Here is a 23,921-nt window from a genome sequence, read left to right as displayed (position 1 = left end):
GAGGGAATTTAAAATAAAAAGTAAATCCATAGCTCCCAGCAGACTACTGCAGAGAGTTTGGTTCCTATTACTGTATTTCCCAGAAGTATTTTAGAAGCTTGTTAGAAGAATACACTTTCCTATTCTTGTAAGATTTTGAAGTCCTTATTAAAGGATCCTATTTGTTTTATTCTTCCCCTAATGACTGGGCTGTGCCTTAAGGAGACTGCCAGCTATGTCCCCTACCTAAAAATGAGCGTGTCCTTGCCAACTGGTGACACAGCATTGCCCTCCAGAATACAGTAAGTAATTAAGCCTGAATCACAGACTTAATACCCAGTGCATAGCTCTGGGCATTTCTGCCACGGAAGTAGGTCTTCCTACCTCCTTGAGCACAGGCCAATACCTTAAAGGCATAATTACACATCTTAAATCTCTATGGAAAATTTCGGACAGCTAGGCATTTTTGGCAAGCAGCATTTATTTTCCTCGCCACCACTGTCAAACACGTAAGGGGCAAGGCACTGACCTGCTCTTTCTCAGCAAATTGATAGCAATCTGGTGATGCTCTGCAAGAATTAAATTGCTTTTGACTGGGCAAATTTTGCATCTGCAAGCCTCTGTTTCCAGGCTGGAGCAGGCTCTGGATGCAAACTTCTGCAGTAATAATTATTCTGTTCATCTATCGCATTTGGATAGCTTAAAGCATCAAATGTCCACTCTCTAGTTCTTGCCAAGCATTGCTAACTAAGCCAGATCTCCAAATTCATTTAACGACTACTGATTTCCAAGGCAAAATATAACAGAAATTATAAAATAAACAGAAAGTATTCATAATATACTCACAATAAATCTGCCTGTCTTATTAGAACAACCATACAGGCGAGGGGGATGATCTTCAGCCTTTGTCAAGAGTTGTGATGAAGTCTGGTATTTTTTTTTACCTCCAAGTGCTTTCCAGAATTCCTCTAAAATACATAATATATAATTTATCCACCAGCTGATTTCACATTTGATGCTTTAGTTTGTTAGATAGTGTTCAGAAATCCCCAAACCATCTCTTTGCTGTCTTAAAGATGAATGACATTTCTTACAGGACTACCTGCAGTTTGTCAAAATACCAATATCAGCTGCATACCTAGGAAGAATCATAGAGTTATAGAATGGCCTGAGAGGAAGGGACCTTAAAATTCATCTAGTTCCAATGCCCCTGCCATGGGCCAAGACACCTTTCAGTACATCAGGTTGCACAGAGCTACACCCAAACCCTCCTTAAACACTTCCAGGGATGAGGCGTCCACCACTTCTCTGGGCAACCTGCTCCAGTGCCTCACCACCCTCACAGTAAAGATTTTTTCCTAAGATCTAATCTAAACCTACTGCAGTCTCCATGCAGTGCTGTGTATTCTCAGCTGTCTATTAGCAGCCATGTGGCCTCATACAAACCTGGTTCCTGGCCTTCATTAATCGTAGCAGTCTGGCATTTGAGAACATTGGCAATGTACTGAGCTCCTTGCTCCTCTTCTTTACTTGCTCCTCTTCCTACCCACGTGTAGCCAGAGTTGTTTGGCAGTTTCAGAACAAAGACATCATTAGAGTTTAGTGACACTGCATCAACATCAACCTAGATAAAAAAAAAATTGTTTTACTCTTCAAATTTTGAGATAATGTAATTACTATTTTGCATATTTATATAAAATGTGTAGACATGTTAATCTGCTATGCTTTTGGTCTTCAGTTTTTCCCTTGTTTTATACTGATACAAATTAGAGAAGGATTTAAAACAGGGAGCTGACTTGCAGGGCAGAACTTAGGAGTACTTGCAGTAGGAAAGACCATCTCATAAGAGTTGCTGACTTCTTCTCTGTTCTTTGTCAGCTGACTGTTCACTGTGTGTATTCTTACAGCTCCTCTGAACGATGCAGACTGATTCCAGCCAGCTACAGCACATTCTCTTTGGTTTATTGGACAGGTTCATCAAATAGAGCAGTGGGCTGGACTTGGGAGTTCTGTGTTCCTTCCAGATATGACTACCCAACAAGATCAGTCAGAGAAGCTCATGGCAGCTCTATCATTTCCCACTGGGAATGGCTGCTTTACTTAGCAGGTGACCTTACCTCTGCAATCCTAGTAATGGATGCCAGGTTCTTGCGGATTTGGAAGAGTCGTGTTGGCGGAGCAGGTTTCTGCCCTTCCCTCCTGGATGTCCCATCCTTGTAGACTATAAGTGGTTTGTTTTTGAACAAGCTCAGTAAATGTGCAGGCTCTTTGCCTTGACTGACTCGGATCTGTACATATGTAAAGAAATGCAATAAAAGAAACAAAAGGACACAAGTGGTTATTTTTGATCTTTGCCGAACAGCTATGGGGATCTTAGCCAACAATGCTAAGCATGTTAGCAAAAATGAGAAATGGCAAGCTGAAAAGATCTAAAAATATCGTTCCAGACATACAGAGTTTGAGCGCTTGTGAGATTTTTTTTTGTCAATCACGGTGACACAAAGACAAGATTCAAACTTCCAGCACAATATTTAGCTGATTAAAATGGCTGCTATAAAAATCACTCCTTTTCAAAAGAACTGTCATTTCATAGTGTTTTATAGAATGACTTCATTCTCCTGCAAAACTGTCTTGGAAGTTTAGGTGCCCTGTATTTAAGCAGAAGAGAATGGTTCATTTTATTAATTATTTCTATATGTATTTTATCTGCCAAGAGGATTAAAAAAGTATCATTAATTTCTCATCCAGAGTATAACATGGATGATGAAAATGAACTTCCATTACAGATGTAAAAGATGCTACTGCCATCTAAAACAAACACATTGAGCTAGAATGACTAGTTTTAAGTTAATGTATGATTAAAGTTATTTGTATGCAACCATTTAGTTTTCCTTTATAAAAGGCCAAGGTAGAGGGCTGCAAATCCCTGACTTCATTCCCAGAAAGAAAGGGAGAAGAGGGAATGAGACATGCTGTGTAGCCAGCAGAGGAGGAGAAGTGGAGAGCCCCCAATGAGGCCTGGGGCAGCTGAGAGCCGGGGTGCCCAGAGGAGCAGCTGCAGCTGGGCAGAGGCAGGTGCTTTTACTTATTTTACAGGTAGATAGACTGCTGCAGTTGTCTGATAAGGATAACCTAGGACACATACACTTGTAAAGGACAAACTGCAGTGGGATTTTACAAAAGGGAAAACAAAAACCTCAAACCACAAAAAAAAAAACCACCCAAAAAGCCAATCCAAATAAACTCAAAAAACCCCAAATGACCCAAAAAGCACAGTGAAACACATTCTTGCAAGCCCAACGTTTTAGCAGTCACTTGTACTGTCGTGCCATCTAGTGACCACACAAAATAGCACACTTAAAGCTTCCAAACAATGCTGATAGACATGTCAGGCACAGGTAATATATTCTGTTTGCATAAAAAATGCACACATATACATACGTATGTGCATATATATATATATACACATATGAATATGTTCACATTTATATTCCTGAACTCATTGCAGGCTGAAAGTACTTTAAGTATCTACAGTATGTCTACTGTAGTGAAATGGAACTCCTGCAGCTTTAATAAAAACACTTTTTAAGCACCTTACGATTGCAGCAGTAATATTGTTACCAATGGTAGTAATATTGTTATTACTTAAAGATTAACATTAGCCTTAGGTATGAGGCAGGACCACAATGAGCTGGACAAGGTCCAAATACAGAGCACTTGTTAGGAATATTTCAAGCAGTAATTATCTAAACGTGTTCTAATCCTTCCTTAGTAAAATTTCAATCAGAAATCATAACTGATTAGTGGCTAAAAGTATGGGCTGCCAACTGAATTAACTCCACTTTGGTGGGTGGGGGAAGCCGTTTGCTTTTGTAATTAAGAAATGGGAATCACAGAATTATCTTCTGCTGCCTAGAAAATCTCTGCTTGTCCCTTGTCATCTTACAGCTCAAGCTTTTCTGTGAAAAGAGACCTCTCAGGTTTTCACCTACCTGCCCCTTCTCAGTACTGATATAAGGAGAACACACCCAGTCAAGCCAAGGACTAGCTCATCTACTCAGACCCTTTAGTTGCCTGTGCCTTGCTTTGCACACTCTATTTCTGCACATGAGGATGTATATCCTGCTTTTATGGAGCTGCAAGCACTGTGGGATGGGAAAACCCAAGTTATGTTTCTCAATGAGGCAAGAACAGCCAGACCCTGTTGCACAAGTCCAGTAGATATTGTCTTCTGTCTTTCATTGGCTTTCAGTTCTCCCAGTTTTGGCCCTCTAAAAGTCAGCTGTCTTGTCTGGGCTAAATATCACAACTTCCTCCACAATCAAAAGGAGACAGGGGAGCACCCCCATGGCTATGGACTTGTCACACTCTGTTTGGAGTGAGTTGCCCTGGGCAGTCTTATCATTCAGTCTCCACTGGGATATGCACAGGGTCTGTGAGTCTTGGCAGGACTGAAACCTAATTTTAAAACAGTTCAAGTCAAAGGAAAGTAAATGCAGTTTTAGGTTCTGGCATATCTGTGTTCTTTTGGACAACTGCATAGAGAAAGGATAATTCAAACAGGCAATCTCTGGCAACTTTAACAGGATCCCATGGAACTTGGCTTGATACAGACCTGAACAATTGGCATTTCTAGTCTTTAAATGCTAGCTCCTTCTTTCAATTCTCATCAAAATTTGCATGTATCACATGCTCTGCTGGATTTTATCCAAAAGAGACTAACCTGCACAGCCTGATCATTTAATGACCGATCCAGCTGAACAGTCAGAAATGCAGAAGCAGTCAGTTCATCTTTTGTAGCATGGGATCCTTGCCTGAGGAAGACAAGGAGAAAGACAATGGTTCAATTTAGCTTCAAAGTAACCCAGAGCTTGTGCTGTATGACAAACTCACAGTGAATGATCTTACATTTACACGTGTTCTACTCAAAAGGACAAAGTCAACATAAAATAACATCCACACGCTGCAGGTCTGTGCCAAGGCAGCCCAACATACCATGTGTAGATGATCTTCCCCCTAGGGTAAGTGTAGAGGATAATGTAACAGTCACCCCCATAGAACTGTCCGTACGTCTCAGGTCCCACAGGAACTCGGCCGCTGCTTTCCACACGCCAGATCTGGGGAAACAGGGAAATCACTGGAGATTGCTGAGCCTCATCCTGAGACTCTTCACAAAGTGTTTTACTGTCTTATCCCTTCAGTGTTCTTTCTGTTCCCAAGTGTTACTGAACAGAAACAGGGAGGATTCTTCACAAAGTAGGTAAATATACCCTGTGCCCATTGAATTAATGATGACCATCAACAAGGGGCTGCAATACTCCTCTTTGTCTTGACACTTTTTTCACACATGATCACTTCACAATGCCATCCTGAACTTTCTTAATAGCTTACAGTGACAATATGACATGGCACAACATTATGATCCATCATAAAACTAATATAACATTTTGGAGAGGCACACTGCAGTCAGGTAACGTGGTGTTGGGCAGAGTTCTTCCTATTTCATTCACTACAGTTCAGCTAGTAAGTGGCTACTCAAGGCTATGGACCATCCCAAGTGTGAGTGTTTTCCAGAAACCTAGAAAATACTAACTAATAAGACTGTAGGTATTCATCCCTTCTTTTTCTTCCAGAAGACCAACATGCAATTTGCACGCAACAGGCCATGTTGATACAATGCCATGCCAGCCCTGTGTAGTCCAAAGATAGTCATGAAGTGGGATATGAAAAGGTCTAGTAAGACTGTACAGTCATCTTTTTCTCTTTCTATCTGAGAGACACTCTAGGGACAAAGAAGGTTCCTCTAGAAACCAGACTGAATACCTACATAAAGACATAGAATGGATTTCTGATTCCAAGTGCAAGTCTTCCAATTCCAGATTCCAAGCTGATATGGGCTTGAAGTTTTTCCTTTAGACTAAGAATCTATTTAAAGTAAGTATTTACAAGGTATTGGGTAATATTTCTGGTGTTTGATTTCTCTTGCTGACTTTCGTAAGCACCAAAAGAACACAACCCAGCATACAGCTGATATTCACCTTCTACTTCAAAGTATCTTTTGTGATGCTAGAAGTAACACTTCCACTAATAGAGTGCTAATCTAAACAACAGTATAAAAACTAAAACACAGAGTAGCAGTTTAGCCCATTACGAGTAGCGGAATACATTAGTTAGATAAGATAAAATTTATTAAAACGTGAAAATTACCTCTACTTTCCCTGAACCATCATCTATCATGTTATGCTGGGCAGCCATTTGTGGAGACTCATGTAATTTGGTAGCATCAAATTCAATCTGCTCAATTTTAGCCACTCTCTCTGTGACATAGACTTTGCCAAAGCCATCGCTTTGATCTTTATCCTTCCAGTCTTTGAAGAACTGTTTAAACATTGGTGTTTCACCTCCTTCGGGAAGGACTTGAATCTGAAATGAAGGAAGACACATGAAACAGAAGGAAAACAGAACTGACACAGTTACCCAAACAGAAACTTTTCTGTATTATATGTGAAATATTGCCCTTATGTTTTCTAAGCCCTTAATAATATTTTTTTCTGCTGACTCAAAAACAATGTCCTTAACCGAGCTCCAGCTCTCCTGGTACCACCTCCACAAATAGATCGCACCTGTGTGTTGGCAGGATAATTCATCTGCTGTATGAATTGTTCAGCATTCTTCATGGCAGCTCTTCTCTCTTGAGGGTTAGCATTTTTGCCTGATTAAAACAGAAGGATAACAGTAGCAATAAGCTCACAGAACCTTCAAAAACAAGTAGTCCTCAAGCCAGGTTCTCTTTGACATTGCTCTTCCCTCAGTCTTGAATAAACACAAATGCTGGACATAGCATGAGCAAGAAGATTCTTGCGAAGTTGAATGGCCAATACAGTACTTTGATAGCTTTGGAAACAGTTAATTTAAAGGGAAAAACAGAAAGAGAGAAAAAGGGGGCATTTTGTTTTACTTAATGTTTCTAAAAAATAAAAACTGGTTAATAATATCTGCTTGGCTCAAGGTACCCTGGGTCTTTCTCTGACTTCCTTTGCTGGGCTGCAATATGGCCAACAAAGCTGAACTGCCTCCACTTCTTCAGGCAGTGCAAAAGAGTAAAAGAAGTTCCTGTTTTGTCTGGTTGGGCTTGGCAATTTATCCATTTCCTTATCCACTGTTCCTTGTTCAGCCTTGCTCAGTGTTAGATGAAGTCTCTGTGGGATTGACACTGTCCACAGGGTCTGTGTCCCAGCAGGCTGCAAGCGACTGCATTCCAAAGAGCTCACAGTCTAATCAGGTGCTCTGATAAGGTATTCATTTGTATCCCATTTTGAACGAGACCATTACCGAAGTAATTCACACTTCTCAGCTTAGCAGCCAGAAGGTTTCCTGCAGGGATGATAGCTGCAGTCTCCCGAGCTAGGGTGAGACTCACAGTCTAATGGGGGTTTTCCACACATTATTTTTACTGGCAGTAGCAAAGTGAGGATACCTAAATAACATTTTATTTATTTTATGCCTGACCCTGTTGGCTTGGTTTTTCTAGGAGCTGTCATATAGAAGAACAGCTGGGAATCAGGGGGACAGACAGACATAGGCCATCTGAGCACAATGCTCCCCAGATGATTTCAAACAAAATGCTTACAATGCCTCTCTCTAACTTGAGAGACTTACAAAATAAAAATGCCAAAGAATAATTAATAAGCTGCCTCAGACAAAAAAAAAAAAAAAAAGAAAAAAAAAAGGAGATACTCAAGCACTGGATTTAAGATTTAAGGGCAGCAGCACTACAGCAATCTACAAGGTATCAAGACCTAATTCCACAGTAGTGGTATTCTTCTCCAGGGAAACACTGAAACAAAGCAATTGCCAGCTGATGACGCCTCAGAGAAAAATTGCAAGAAAAAAGAGATATTAAATAATTTGCGAGCTTATGCTTTTAGTTTATGCCCTGGACATGCACCTTTCAATTTCACACCTCTGTGGCCAAACCGAATGTTCAGTGTCCAGATTTTGTCCCAGAAGATAGGGATTTGATGACAGTATACAGAACTCATAGAATTATTTATGTTTGCTTTGTACTTGCCATTTAGATAAGCATTTCATCACCCAAGCTTACAGATATCTCAAAAATAGGGTCCTTAGACAAGACTCGGTCTTGAGGTCCTTACACAAGTAAGTAATCCTCATCCACAGCCTGTACCAGGGAGGAGCTGTGTGCAGGGTACAGTGTCCAGCCAGTATTTAATTCTTGCTTCTATTCAGTGTTCCAAAGGGTTTGTGTCAGCTCCATAGGGATCTCTGCATAGCTTCTGCAGTACAAGTGACTTCTTACCTTTCCACACAAAGATCTTCCTGGCAGCACCGTTGTCCAAAATGAAGCATTCCTCAGACAACAGCATAGCCATAGAGAAGGGGTTTTCCTCTGCTACCAATGACACCTTCATGGATCCACTTGCATCTGACACCTAAGGAAACAGTAATTTCAAATTTAGATCAACTCTGGCTTTTATAGACAAATTAATTTCTGCACCTTAAATTAGTATAAAAATCAGCTGTCATTCCTATATAACTGGCTACATGAAATTGGTGTACTGCTGGGAACTAAAGTAGGCTCATGATTATTATTTTTTGTTTCAGTTCATTTTTCATCCAATAGAGGGAGATGTAGTGTTAATTTTAGGGAGTTTGTTGGATCCTTGCCTTGTAACTTCTTAAAAGAAATCCTTTTCTCGTCCACTGGTATAGTCCCTGCTGCCAAGCAACTCACACTGAAGCCAAAGGTACATGCACATGCTGAACAACAGCATTTGGAGCCATAATAAAATAGTACTACACTGACACTAACAGGTGAATTGCCTACATTTATAACCTGCTGTTCTTTAATTGGAAACCCTAATGTATGACCTGTTCCAGAATCTGCTTTGTAACTTCTACCACCAGTGTAAGTTCATGTAGACCTTTAAAACCTTTAAAAAATCACTCCTGTATAGCTGAAAAGACCATTTATTGCTTGTAAAAATAGATTATTACTATTATAATTACTTTTCTATCAGTCTTTATTTCATTTCATAATTAAATATTAATTTTAAACACACCATTATATCTTGCATTTTATATTATGGAAGTACAAAGAGGAAATTATCACTGCACACAACAAATAAAAATCAACTATTATACCTACTTTGAGGGCTCACCATAGACCTGTTTCCTGCCTTTGGCACTCACTGTTATTCACACGTTTACATCTATCTAACAGAGCTCTGTTAGCAGGACCTGTGTACTTTAAATTTATCAGATATCCACAGAAATTTCAGAGAGTTTTTAGGATTCAAAAATTCACTTTCCCTTCTCTAGTTATGTTTTACTTCAATGCTCCTGATCATATATATACATACATACATATATATATACATACACATATATATACACATATATGTATACACACACATATATATACACGCATATATATACATACACATATATATACACATATACACACACACACACACATATATATATATATGCAGGCCTTCTTTTGTTCTCCATTTTTGTTCCCTTAAACCCCTGCCATGAAGAGAAATATACACCAGATTTTTGGCATGATGATTCCATGGAAAGGAATGATTAATGTGAACTAAACACAACACAAAGGCAGCGATGACTACAAGTGGCTTTGTAACAACAATCACCTCATAGAGGCTCCCTGTAAACCCCACACACACCTATGGGCAGTGGAAAAATCAGATAAGAGGCAGGGAGAGAGCTGGCTCTGTCCTGTGGTCTGTGTGGTGCAGGAGCTGCAGAGGGAGTGACTTGTCCCCTCTCACACTTCACAGCAGCTCCAAATTTAGTGTAGGTGGCACCTACAGGGTCACACACGTGGGGATGCTGTAGCACTCCATGCTGTCAGAGTGTGCCACTTGTTAGCCAAATCCTCCTTGGTAAGTGATGATGGGGAAAGGAGTAAGGTTACAGATATATAAAATATAAGGAAATTTTTAAACTCTGCTAAGAATAGTCCATCTTTTAAACTCTGCTAAGAATAACTAAGTCATATATGACTACTAAAAGTCTCCCTGTTAAAATTAAGAAGAGAGGATGATTTAAGAGCAGTTAATTCTTTGACCTGCACTGTGTGATTCATAGGCCATGCTTAACTTGTTTCCTGAGTACACAGAAATGTAATCCATTTTTTTCCCCTCAAATTACCTGGACTATCTTGATTGACATCCTTTGAGAAACTTGTTCATTAGCTGCAAATAAATTAAAATAAGAGCAGTTCTGTAAAGGAAGCCAGAACTCCATTTATGAGGAAGAAATGAATAAAAGCATGACTACTGTTGAGCATATCTAATTATGAGTAAATAAACAACTTACCATATATAGTTTAGCACTTCTCCTGTTTGTGATATCAGCCAGCTCATCGTCATCATCACCACCCTCAGGAAGCTCTGGCTTGTTCCCTAAAACCTGTACAAGAGAATAACAAATTCAATGCAGAGGGAGAGTAGGTGCTGGAGCATAAATATCTGTACACTAATGTATTGTCGCAGTAATCAAATAATTGGGACCATCTTTATATGTAAGACAATCTAAAACCAAACTCATAATCAACACAAACATACAGATAATTTTTAAAAACTGTGTCAGATTTCCAGTAGCTTTATACCTACATGATGTCTCTTCCTCAGGTCAATTTGCTGGCTGTCTATACACTACAAAATACACATAGAAAGGTGTATGTGATCCTATTCTGTGTGTGTTTTCACCTATCTGTCTTCCTTTTTTCTTCCCAGTAACTTCTGAACTGTCGTCAAGCACATCTTATAATCTTTGGAATGACATTACTCTTAAAATGTTTAACGATGCTAAAATGAAAACGGACAGAATTAAAAATATTAGCTGAAATTATAAAGTAATTCAATTAGCAATATAAAATATCATCAGTTCATTAATCTTAAAAGATACAGATTCTTAATCCTATTTTAAGGGGAAATTTAGCTAGGATCTTGAAAATAAGTTATGGTGTGAGAAAAACATTTTCTTACTCTACCACTAGAATATAAATTTTAACTACTGTGGTAGTTTTACACCATGGGCAATATTACAATAACTATCACTATAAGCAATTTAGAGAGGTTCATCAAGAATGTGTTAGGTCAGGTAATCATTATTGAGTCCTAGTTACCCCTTCTTGATGATCTTTCCCTAATGACTCATATATGTGGATGGATCCAAAGGTTACATAAAGAATATTATGGACTTCTATGAAATTATGTCCCAGAGTGAAGGTAGTAATTGATATGTCTGAGAGACTAAATATTAACATAAAGTACAAGGGCAGTACCAGCCTTCCTGTGAACTTGTGCAGTATCTGTATAAAATGCTGTGCAATATAATGTGGAGCCACAGGAAAAAGCCTTGTAAATATTTGATAACAGGGAAGCCCAACAAAGCATACAGCTGCAAACAATTTGGAAAGAAAAACATTATAGAATAAATATTTAATATAAATCTGCCATCTGTGGAGTTTTCTTACCTGGTAAAGTCAGTAAAATAGTAAAGTAAAATAAAATAAACTGAAAATAGCCTTTTCAAGTTTTTTTAAATCACACTTTTCACAAGTGTGATTGCTGCAGTTTAAGCTAGAAAATTTTATCTGCAGCTCATTGAAGACAAGAAAGCAATGTCTTGTTTAAGAGAGATGTTGCCCATAGCTCTTCAGTAGCTCTCTGTCAGCATCTCCTGAGTTTACACTGCAGATTTACTACTCTATAGGCCAAGTTGGCCTCCGTGTCCACAACAGAGTGCCACTGTGCTGGGGAACTGCTAGAATAGAAGGGCATATGCAGTTTACTGGCACCGGGTTTCTAAAAATGTTTCCCTTCCCACCTGTCTTTGTAAAGTCAGGGTCACAAAACTGCTAAAAAACAGGTATACATCTTTACCTGAACAGACACTGAACAAGTTTGAGGGTTCTGTAACACCTGACTTTCAGTAACCAATAAGAGGGTAAAAGAATCCTGTTATCAAAACTCTCAGAAGTTTGCAGTCACTAGTGCTCTGCTTAATTAGGCATTTACAGTAAAAGGAAAAAAAAAAAAAACGAAACCCCAAAAAACCAAAAAATCTCCAAAACAAACAAACAAAAGACCCAAAAAAACCCCACAAAAATGTCAGCTTCTGACACAGTTAAAGTCAGCGTTTTGCCTTGCTGTGCCTGTAGAATACCTGTGGCAATGCAATTATTTTGCAGCATCTTTGTAAGTCATGCATGCTGATACAAAATCCCTTTTTTTCTTTTAACTGTGCAAGTGTCACTCTGAATATTTCAAAGCAAATAGTGCTTGTTGGTGTTTGTGAAAGAATCTTGAGAGAAGCAGCCTCTCTATTTACAGCAAGGTCTGGGTGCTGCATTCTGCATCCTGGCAGCAATTACAGTAAGCAGCCCCTATAATTTCAAAACTGGGTTTTAAATTTGGGCCCAGCACAGGTTAGATTGCTGGCCTGACCTGTTGCTGTCTTAAAACCAAACGCAGAAATATTTTTCTGAAGTAGATAATTATTGTCAAACTCACAAAAGCTGGTCTTAGGAAATCTCAATTCATAGGTACTAACACAGGGAGAGGGGTTAGAGCCCCGTTTGTGCAGGTGCAGTTATAGATATGAGACATTCTGGTTCCAGGGAAACCCCTCCACAACTTACTGCACAGCAGCTTCACTGGCCAGAGAGAGCTTCTCTGCCTGGCTTCTCTTGCCCTGTGCTTCAGCACAGGCAAACAGAAAATAAAAATTATTAATTTCTGTAATTCTTTTTTCTCAGAAGAGCCCAAAAACAAATGGAAAAGGGCCTTGAGAGTGTCCTGTTCTCCTGCATTTTAAAGTCACAGCTGCTTGTAGATCCTGGCATTGTGGTGACCTTATGATGTGCTTCTCCTCCACCAGGTAAGAAAAGCCAGGACTTGTGAGAAGAGCTGGGCAGCCAAGGCAGCTGTCAGAAAATGCCTTGAGCTGAATCACCAGCGGTACCTGCACGCGTTGGTATCAAAACCAGAAGATGATAAAAGGTTAAATGACCTAAGGCCTGTGAAGACATAGAGCATACATACATATAGATATATACCCACTATATGAAGTGATATTATATGGAATATATACAGTCAGTACACATCTGTATTGCTAGGAACAGTTTATGCAGCTTCCAACATGTATTTGTTGCCAGTTTGTCTTACAGGCTGGAGGATGAGACAGATCATGAAAGGAAAAATTCCATACTTAAACACAAAGCATGAAAAAATGTTGAAAGAATGTTCTTTCCCAAAGAAATGCCTTCCAGAGAAGTCGTCTTTACTCTTCCCAAGGCAGATTCCCATGCTACGGCTCCACATGGATATGTCTGCATGTTATGAAAATTAATAGTTTTATCAGTAAGATCACAACAGTATTGAAACAACAGCTAGCTAACTGCTATGCTGAAACTGGGTTGTATCCTTACATAAGCACCTGCTGGCTGAGTTGTAGCTCTCTGGGGCACCTCCCTTTTTACAGATAATTCTCATGTGATGGATCAAAAAGAAAACAAATCACTCCAGCTGAGACTGCAGTCATAGGCTCCCAAAGCTTTGCAGCAAGGTACCCCAATGAAATTATTTATACCAACAGACCATTTGAAGGACACTGGGTCTTCTGATACTTATACATACTATATACATACATTCTTAGTTTCACACAAATCCTGTAGCAGTGATTTACACAGGACTGTGGTCACATAATCCTTTCTGCACAGCCAAGCTGCTCCTCTGGGTCTTGACACCATATGGCCCAGTGTGCTGACAGCCCCAGGCTGGCTCTCCTGCGTGCTCTGAGGTGTGAGACCCTGACTCACAAACATGCCGAGCACTCAGACCCAAAGATCCGCCCTACACACCTGGAAATAGCAGTGCTCTCTTGGGTACACACAAGACAAGCTAGTCACACTGCTCCCCAGATGCCCAACCATCCTGGCAAACTTCCCACCTTAAATCTCATAAATGCACAGTTGCTCACACAGGCCTTGAAACTGCTTTTTAAATCATCATCATTATTATTGTGCTTATCATATTATCACTATTCACTACTACAGTAACAGCAATATGAAGAGTAATCAGAGACCCTGAAAGCATATCCATGCCCCACCTTCTTCATTCTTTGGGCTTAGCATTGTTTTAGCAGAAGTATTCATTAACTCCATACCTTTAGATCTTGTCTGAAGGCATAAAACAGGAAGCCAGTCTGCATTAATCATAAAATGTTGGGGTTTTTACGTTCTGTTAGACTTCTGTGTTGACTCTCTCAGGTTAGTACAAGACTGCCATTATGCAAACCAACAGACCATCAGTTCCTCTACAATTGCCCAAGTTCACTTGTGGTAAATGCAATGTAGATTATCCTGCCTGCAAAACCTGTTTCATATTTGCATGTGCACAAGCTCTTCTCTGTAAATATCTGCACCCCCTCAGATAAGTGCAAAATACTGAGTCAATGCTTTTACTCAGAAGTGAAACTCCACCTTTAGAAAAAGAACAGAAGAAATACAGACAAAAAGTTTTTAATCTGAAGGAATGTGACAAGGTAAATAATTTAAAATTAAGTCAGTGAAAGAATTTGGCAAATATTTTCTTCATAACTAGAGAAGCCAGCTCTGCATCATAAAAGAGTTGATATTGATTTAATGGGAGCAAGAAGTTTAAGGAGTTCAGTGAGGCTGAAAATCCACCTAGGAAAACCATACCTGAACAGCATGTCAAGTGAAGGTCAATTAAGAAAGAAAACCAGTTTTATACAGTTTAACTAGTGTACACTAGCATAGTGTTTGATTTTCTTCTTCATATACACACTTTGGGTTAGGTTTCTGGGTCTGAACTGTTTGTTGTGGCTGTGATCCTGAAGACCAGATCTCAAAACCCCTCAAATTCCCACCTTTGTATGCTTAGACCAACAGAAAGAAAAACAAGAAATTGACACAGCTTAAAGCTGCCTAAATGACGTTTTATTACTTAATACTTTTGGAAAAGAGTCAGGGTAGTAGCTCATCATTTACTTTCCTGTATACTTTGACACAAGCAAGTATATCCTGCTCCACAAAGTACACACATAGGTTGTGACCGAGAATAAAGCCACTGTGCAGGACTACAGGTCTGAAAAATAGACACAGTATGAACTCATTAGAAGATAAAGGTTTAGATTTTTATTAACCTTCAAAACAGAGAAGAAAATTACAAGGAACATCTCTCTGAAATAAGTATTCTCTCAAATACATACTTGAGCAGGAAAAAAAATCCATCAGAGAAAGGAAGGGATGAACATGATGCAGGCTAGTAACCACCTGGCTGACCCTGGGTACCAGCATAGAGGATCATTAGGCAAAGGTGGCTTTAGGACTTCTCTGTTAAATAGTCACAGCTTCACTTCTAATTGCTTCTGGTTATTGGTTCCTCTGGCACAGCACAACCACTGCTGAAGATATTCTGGACCAGACAAAAATTACTTTTGATATTTGTCAGATAATGAATAACCAAATAAGCTTATTTTACTGGTTATTGTAACGTGGAACTCTTCCCATCACTTTGAACAAATACTCATTGTCTTTCAAAAAATTACATTCCCAACAGGAAAAAACATCTCTTCACTGAACTGCTCACAGGGATTGTGCCTGAAATGGCCTCTCACTAACAATTCCAGCAAGAACAGATCTCATTACATGCTCACCTTGAGCAGGCAACCTCCCACCCTCCTGAACACAGATTGAAAATAAGATGGAAACAGCCATAATGCACTGAGAAGTGGGCAAAAGGGTGGTTTATGTTAACAGTTCTGGCATGCTGTTAGTTTCTGGGTGTTTACCATGTAATTTATCAAAAGGACTTTCTGGCATTAAGGTCTAAATCTGTTCTGTAGGACTTCAGATTGATATAAAACAGCAAAACACATCAGCTGCTCATGGCACTTTTGATGCATAAATTATGGCCTACATTTTTAGCCAGTTTTTGTTGTCTCAGGAATTTCAAATGCAAATCATAACTTTTTCAAAGCTCTGTGCTTAACTGCCTAAAAATAGGGCATTAGGCTTTGGCAGCTTTTAATAAAATATTTGCAACTTTGCATATCTGTCTGGGATAATTTGACTATAAAACCTTTACTCACATGATAATAATATTCTAACATTAATTGTCTGTTCTGTGAAACTGGCCACAGATAACATGTTCACAAAAAGGTGTCTAGATCAGTCTTGAGAGTACAAATTCGACTTTTTTTTTTTTTGATTAGCTGCAAGGTAAAACAGGCTGCTTTTTGTCCTGCTGGGACTGCACAGCTGGCAGTATCCAAGCTAGATATTTACTTGAAGACTGGGTGTGCATGGAATGAGGAAAGCCCCAGCCTACATCATCTTCAAATATCTGGCTTTTAGGATGCCTTCAAGAACAGTGATCCCGTGCCAAAGAAACCAGGAGGGTAAAAGGCAGTAACTATGAAATGCAGCAGTCTTTTTCTAATCATCACTGCTGCTGAACGAGCACAGGAAATTGAGCTGTTCAGCACCTGCCTACCTGCAGCATAATTAGAAATGAACTAGTCAATCACCTCCACATCTTTTTACATTTATACTAATTCTTTCTACCTAAATTTTTAATCTCACTGCTTTGTTAACATCATCCTCTGATCCCAAAAGTAGTATTAAATAAGGGAGCCAAAGCCTGCAGACACTCACACGTGTACTTGAGCTGCCCATTTTTTCTGCTTTATTTACCTCATAAATTGAGGTACAGACTGAAGCCTTTGCAGCTTTGCAGATCTCTGTTTGGAGGCCTTGTGGATAAAATATCTTATGTGCTACGTGACAGTGCATGCTTATGTGTTGGATAATAACAAAATAAATCAGTAACTAATGCCAACAAGGAGCCTCAGCCATAAAGAATATTTATCTGACAAAATCCACAACCCTCTCAGCTTTTCATTCTTTAAGTGCCTCCAGCTTTGCAGCTGGTCCCAAGGCTGTGGCTGGACCATACCAATATGGGAGTGAAAAGAGGAGTGTGGCAAACACTCCATGAAGCTTGAGCCAGAGGCAGCAGCCCTCGATTGGCAGGCAGAGACCCTGCTAGGAAATCAGTGTTCCCAGGGGATGCACAGCACTTGGAAGAGCAGTTAGCAGGCAGCTGTGGCACACAGCAGCATCAGGGTGAGCAGAGGAGCTGCAGCAATGTGTTTCAGCACTTAGACCATGAGAGGGGAAGGTGGAAAAAGCCACTCAGGGCATTGGAATATTTTTGGAGTGCAACGCTGACTGTATTCACAAGCTCAGCATTTCCAGTCCCATGCACCAAACAGACCAGATATGCCAGGGGATCCTCCCTGGTATGACACCAAACTCTTTGGTCCAAGACAGAGCACAGACTGGACTCTAAGAAAGCAATTCAGAGAGTATTTTGACAGATATTCTCTAATGACTCCTGCTGATGCCTGAAAAAAATTAAATATTTATTAGCACAGAGAGAGCAAAAATGTTCCTTTCACCTGGTTGTCTAGGAGATATATCCTGCTTAGCTCTTTGAAAATAATTTCCTCATGCTGGTTTAGGTGCCCTTCACCAACTGATTTATGCCTTTAAGTTCCTACACATCCTAAAATTCTGTGTAAAGGAGCCAAAATGTTCAGCTATGATTTACAGTTCTTCAGAGTTAGAAGCTGCAGCACTCATTGCTGCAGTATTTAAATCCTTATTTACCTACCTTTTATTTTTAAAGGTAAATCCAGACAGTATCAAAATCATAAATAGTTGTGTAAGCAGAAGACCTGGCCCTAACAGCCTACTCTGCAGTACCTGCAATAATTATATTTACAGATTTCCTCAGCATCACCCACTGTGGTGGTGAAAATACTGAACTGATCCCCCAACACATGGGATACTTTCTTCCATACAGCTGTGCTTCACTTTGGCCCAAAGAGAGGATTCTTATTCCAGTTTTACATGGCCTGGACAGGGAACAGCAATCTGTGCACATGCAGAGTTCTTTTAAAAAAACCCAACAAAACCCAAAAAGTTTTCCTCCCTGAGCTCTTCCTGCACTACAGAACTTTCACTACAGAAAATTCAAAGGCAACCTTGCACACAGATCCCAGTTGCTCTGCAGGGGACTGGGAGGAGACAAACCTGCAGAAATAAAAAAGAAAAAAGATACCCCTTCAAGGTGCATTTCTGTTAGGGAGGTGCAGGATCCCAGGAAGAGATTATTTCAGAGCTTTTTATACAGCAAAGAAAATCTACCCTTTCAGGTCTTCTCCATGAAATTCCCCTGTTGAAAGGAAGTACCTTGAAATAAGAGCTAACAATCCCATGTGGAGATAAGTGCTAACATCTCTTGTCTTTGGCCTTCTCTTAATTATGCTCATTTAATAAGTGAAAATTATAGTACTTTTTCACCAAGAGATTTCTTGATAGTATAGCACAGAAAGGAAAAAAAGCCATTACAAACTCAATTCATATTCTAACATGTAATTATAAGATTATAATTGACTTATGTGGTAACCCTGCGAGCTACAGCTGCTAAAGAAGAAAACATAACAAAGATGAGTGGTTTTCTCAGTCACAAGAATGCAAACGAGACACATTATAATTTGATTGCAAGCACTTCCAGGAAATCATTAGGATCTTAGAAATTCCCTAGAATACCTAGTTTAGAAGCAACTTTCCTAGTATAAGAAATTAGGTTTTCAACCACCTGCTAGTAGAGCTGTTCATAAAGAATTTAGCTCATGCCATGCAGTACATGATACACCTGAACATTTTTTTTTCTGAAATTAAATTTCTAATGCAGGCACTGAAATCCGTATTTAGAGACTTAATTAGAAGCCTGGCTTACAGATGTGTTTGCCACCTGCAGCTCCTACTCAGTTCCCTGTCATTAGTACCTGGCTTCAGGCAGCCAAGACTAAAACTGCAGCTTGAAGAATATTAGGGGCACCTCCCAATGCTTAGGAAGATTCCTCCTTACCAGCCTCAGCCATTCTCTGGCCAAACCCCTCTTGATCTTCTACATGGGTCTGGGAAAAATGCTGGGCCAAATGCTCAGCTAGTGCAAAGCAGCTAAGATGTACTGGAATCCAGGCCAGGCAAGTTTTGTCTGAGTATGAGTTGTGTAATTCAGTCATTTAAATGTAAATTTGTATCCAGGAAAGGGACTGTCCTTAATGGAGGAGACAGGCTCCATCACTGCAAAGAGCATAGAACTCCTGGTTCTGACAGCTTGAAACTGGCACCCTGAAGGGCAAAGGGTTTGCACTTTGTACCCACTTTCACAGCCCATCATAAAGCTTAATTAAACACTGGAATGCTTGGTAAACTGCCACTCCTCAGACTGAGCAGGTGTTGCTATGAAAGGTGCACAGTCATGTGTAAGATTTTTACCCCTGAAGGTTTATTCCCCTGGACCCAAATTCTTGCTGGCACCTACCTATGCCCCAAATCACTCCAGTGAAGCAGCATATTTGTGTTCCAGAGGGGTAAATTTGACCCATAGTGTCAAAGCAGCCTGAGAAAGCTGTCTGTTTATTTGAGTAGCCAATGTGACTACTAATAGAAACCACAGCTAGTAGTTCTGCTATTTTCTGTGCATTAGCTTTCTCAAGTCTTTGTATTCGCATGAAAATGTGGTTGACTGCTCTGTGTGCCTATGTTACTGAGTCTTTGCACTGAGGTCTGGTACATCTTCCACTGTCCTCATCCCTCTCTCACTGCATTCATCTTCCTTTGTACATGGCTGTTAAATACTGCCTCTACCCTGGGACTGAAATTCATTTCTAGTATTCATTTCACAAAATTCCTTGGAATAATGTCTGGTTTTTCCCAGCGGTCTCAATTCAGATGGTAACAGGCAACTTTGCTTTACATATTTCCAAAGCCATAGATAGGGCTTCATTACTTTTCATTTTGGGCATTTTTTTTGGTTGTGAACAGGTCAGGCTGGGCCCTGACAGTTACATGCAATTCAGAGCTTAAGAGCATTTGATTAAAACTGTGTACAAGCTACACAATTAAACAATTGTTTAATCCCTAACAAATGCCTGGAGTTTGCAGTCCACAAAAAGTTAGAATAGAATATTATTCTAAAAAGTTACCCCTCTTCCTCCTCTTGCATCACTGTTCCTTCACTCCTCTGAATTCAAAACAAACAAACCTCCCCTTAGCATGACTTGAGTTCATAATACAACCAAAAACAAGGGAACAAGAAGGAACACAAATGTTGAGAGTAACAAGAGCAGTTTTTGCTTTTGCAGAGCTGTGATGACAGATCCTGCTCTGGCTGGCTCTGGGGAAGGAGCAGGTACCAAAGCAGTACCTTCACCAGTGGGGCACATGCTGCTCTTCCAGCCTTATGTAAAGATCCATGTGACAGGGCCAGGGACTGCAGGAACCTGCACAGCTCCTTCAGAGCAACATGTCCTTGCACTCTCACACCCACCTACATGTCAAGGCAAGCCTCACTTTTTTCTCCAGCTACCTCATTGTGATCCATGCCATCCTTGGAAATGATCTTTGATTTGTAAAAAATAATTTTTAAGGGCTTGAATTTAGTAAGAAAGGAAGAAGTGATACTGCTCTTCTACCCATATGGGCAGACATCTATTCAATTAATTTAAGGACTACTGGAGCTTCATGTTTTCAACCTTGTTTGCATAATTTGGGTCTCTGGAGTCTAAAACCTCTGTAACTCGCATTTGCAATGCAATCTCTCAATTGTCAGCGCTCTTGGGATTCTATCCACAGGGCTGAGTTAGCACTGCACAGTGCTGCCAGTCCCTTCCCAGCTACAAAGGTAGGAAGGTGTGACTGGCTGTAATATGATCAGACCATTCTCCTGAAGTATTTATTCTCACCACAGGCAAAAACAATCGTCACTGACTACAATGGCACTCAGCAATTCTCATGACTAATCATTGCTTAGGGGCTTTAAAGAAAGAGCAGGGACTAGAAAGGCTGCTTTTCCAGCAAGGAGGAAGAGGTTCTCCCTCTTCCTCGGTATTTACACTAGCTGAATCTTTACACAAGTGTTTTATAAGAGGTTTGGACCCACCTATTGTAAGGGCTCTAGAATGCTCACAAAAACAGGCACGTGACAACTGCAAATGCTGAGTAAATGAAAGTGGCAGAGCTGTATGTTTAAAGGCAGAGGAGTGATTCCAAAGATGCATACTAACGAGATGATTCATTTTCTTGTGGTTTTGAACCTCAGCTCTCACGTTTCTCAGGTTTTATTGTCTTCAATCATGACAATCAAAAACCTTTACAAAACCACAACAAAAAGTCTCAGCAGTAAAACCCACAGCAATCATGTAGTACCAAGAGCTGCAGTTTTAAGGGAGTCATTTGTAAGGGAGCAAAAATTCTATGAATCAGACAGGCTCAGAGAAAACAGAAGCATCTTGAAAAGTGTTAGCTGAACATGACATACTAGGTAGAGGGGGCAGATGAAGCCTTAACACTTAGTTTAGGTAGAACTCAGTCTATCCTACTTTTTCATCGGCTCTCATACTCTGCAGACTGACACAGCTGCCCAACATACCTGAAATGTACCACAGGGAGAGGAGTCCATGTAGACAGAAAGTACTATCAACATAAACATATTTTAGGGTGTCTAATATTTCAGATTACACAAACAGAGGAAAAAAAATACATTAAGACTTTCTCCTCCCCTCTACTTCATGTCTAGAGTTATGGTACCAGATCAAGGGATTGCTGCACAACAAATGGAGGGTTGGATGCTTTGCATCTTTCCCTTGAGTGACTCAGAACTGAATGCTTCTATGCTTCCTGCATTACTTCAAGCACCTTCAGCTTGCTGGCTGATTAGAAATCTTCACAAATACACTAATTTCTGATTCCTTGTTTTTTCTAGTTTGCCATTACTCCACATTGTTAAATAATGAGATTATGAGAAGCTATGAAATACAGTTTCTCCAGTTTTCTCCTCTCCTCAAAACTAGTGCAGAGATTCCAACTAGAGTAAGAAAATTGCCTGTCCTGAGCATGGCTGTCAATTACTTTGGCTGCTCTCAGTCCTCAATGATCTTTTGGGCACCTAAAAGCAGTGCTGTGACATCTCTGCTTACCACTGCAAAGAGTGAGAAGGGTAAGTATCAATGTCAGCAGACGTAGCAGCTACCAAACTGTGTCAAGCATTGCTAAGATCTGATTTTGGATTGGTCCCATGCAGGTCAAAAAATTCCTGTAACACAATTCAAGTGAACATTCAAGTGTAAGATTCAGCAGAATGGGTATCTATTCAGCTGTTTACATGTGAAAATCAGAGCAGAGTTGGCGTCTGATGATTTTTTCAATGTTCTGTTGAGACTGGTGACCAGTCACAGCAACAGCAGCCATTTGTCCAAGGTGGTGTGTTTCTCTTTTAATTTTCCAAGGCAGCAATCCTATTCAACACTGCTTCTTTAAACCTGCCAGTCACTACCTCACCCAGATCTGGCACCTAAAGCCAGAATTATGTATCTGGCTTCACCTTCCAAACATGGAGGTGAAGCCAGATAACAAATATCTCTGATGGGCACAGAAAGCTTCTGCCTTGTCTTCACAGTCAGAGTTCAAGTGATCCCTGAAGCATCTTCTGAGAAGTACTGCACATCCACAGCAAGTCTGAGCTTTCCAGACATGCTGTGTTTCCAGAGTACAAGCACAGGATGGGCACTGTGTGGCCTGTGGTGGCAGATGAAAAAGGGCTTGCTGCTGTCAAAACTACTCACATACCCAGCTTCTAGTAATTCTCCTTTCCCAGGGCAAGTGAGCTGGGTCTTGCTGGTCTGCCACAGCAATTCATCCAGTCTTACAGCAGCTCCAGACAGTTCTCTCCCATGGGCAAATTCGAGCAGCGCAGCTTCTTCCCATTGCTAAAAATGGTAGCTGGGAGCACTAACTGCCCTTATAGACAAGTTCACCTCGCCCACAGCACCACAGCTCCCAGCAGGACAGTGGGCTGGCAAGGAAACACCTCCTGATCACAGCCCTGCTGCCTCTGCCAATCCTACAGCAGGACAGAAGTGTGGCAGGGTTAGTTCAGCCAGCCTGTGTGTTGTCTCTGAGGTGGGGTCCAGGCAGAAGTCCTGCTTTCCTGCAGGGAGTCACAACTCTGTGCTTATGGAGCAGGAATGAGATCAGTATTGGATCTTTCTGCTGGTACTCATGGTGGGTATGTCAGCCCCTGCCTGAAGCATCTCCTGGCACTGCATGAGCAAGTTTGGCCACTGATATGAAAGCAGATTTCTAGCTCACAGGAAGGGGCATCATTCTGATATTGTCAGAGGAGATAATTTTAGGAAATCTCTTTCTGATTTTAGTGGCATACTGGATGACAAATGAATATTTAAAGTATGTAATTCTTTTCCCTAGAAAATAAATCAAGCTTTTTCTAAGAAAGCTGGAGATGCCAAAAATCCACCCTTCCTGATGTAGAGGGAAGAAACAAACACAATGTTAGCTCAGCAGCAGCTAGCCTGGGACAGTGTAACAGCAAGTTAAGAGACAATTTTGTGGAAGGAAGGAGAAATCCAAACAAAGAGCACCAGAAACTGGAAACAGTTTGAGCAGGAATAAGGATTAATAAATTTTAGATGTTTGTGAGGTTAGCTACCCTCCTGACTTATTAGCAGCACATTTCAGAGTGGATTGGAACAGCCACAGCTGAGCTGCAGACCCTGTTATGGAAGCAGCACTTACAAAAGCAAGGATAGCATGATGCAGAATAGAAAATAAACCCTGACTGCAGACACACCCACTCAAACTGGGCTCATCACAGTGGCAGCAATAAAAGCAGTTAATCTAATTGCACTGAACTACCCATTTCTGTTCCCTCCATATTCAGAATCCTAAAACAAAAGCAGAAACCTCTGCATACACTGCTGTGCAAATG

At 40.3% G+C, this 23,921-nt stretch overlaps 1 protein-coding gene across 1 annotated transcript in view; it reads right to left on the bottom strand.

Annotated features, from left to right (window-relative positions):
* The window catches only part of SCIN (scinderin), a 47,907-nt gene that overhangs the window by 4,937 nt on the left and 19,049 nt on the right, over positions 1–23,921 (bottom strand). The window contains 9 exon segments of the mRNA XM_009086003.4: positions 826–947; positions 1,426–1,603; positions 2,097–2,267; positions 4,703–4,793; positions 4,975–5,096; positions 6,187–6,402; positions 6,603–6,691; positions 8,300–8,432; positions 10,345–10,437. Coding sequence (XP_009084251.2) covers positions 826–947; positions 1,426–1,603; positions 2,097–2,267; positions 4,703–4,793; positions 4,975–5,096; positions 6,187–6,402; positions 6,603–6,691; positions 8,300–8,432; positions 10,345–10,437 — 1,215 coding nt within the window.

The sequence above is a fragment of the Serinus canaria genome, chromosome 2 (genome assembly GCF_022539315.1).
Source record: "Serinus canaria isolate serCan28SL12 chromosome 2, serCan2020, whole genome shotgun sequence".
NCBI classification, from domain to species: domain Eukaryota; kingdom Metazoa; phylum Chordata; class Aves; order Passeriformes; family Fringillidae; genus Serinus; species Serinus canaria.
Note: the sequence above shows the minus strand (reverse complement) of the source record. Positions and strands in the feature narration are given on the sequence as shown.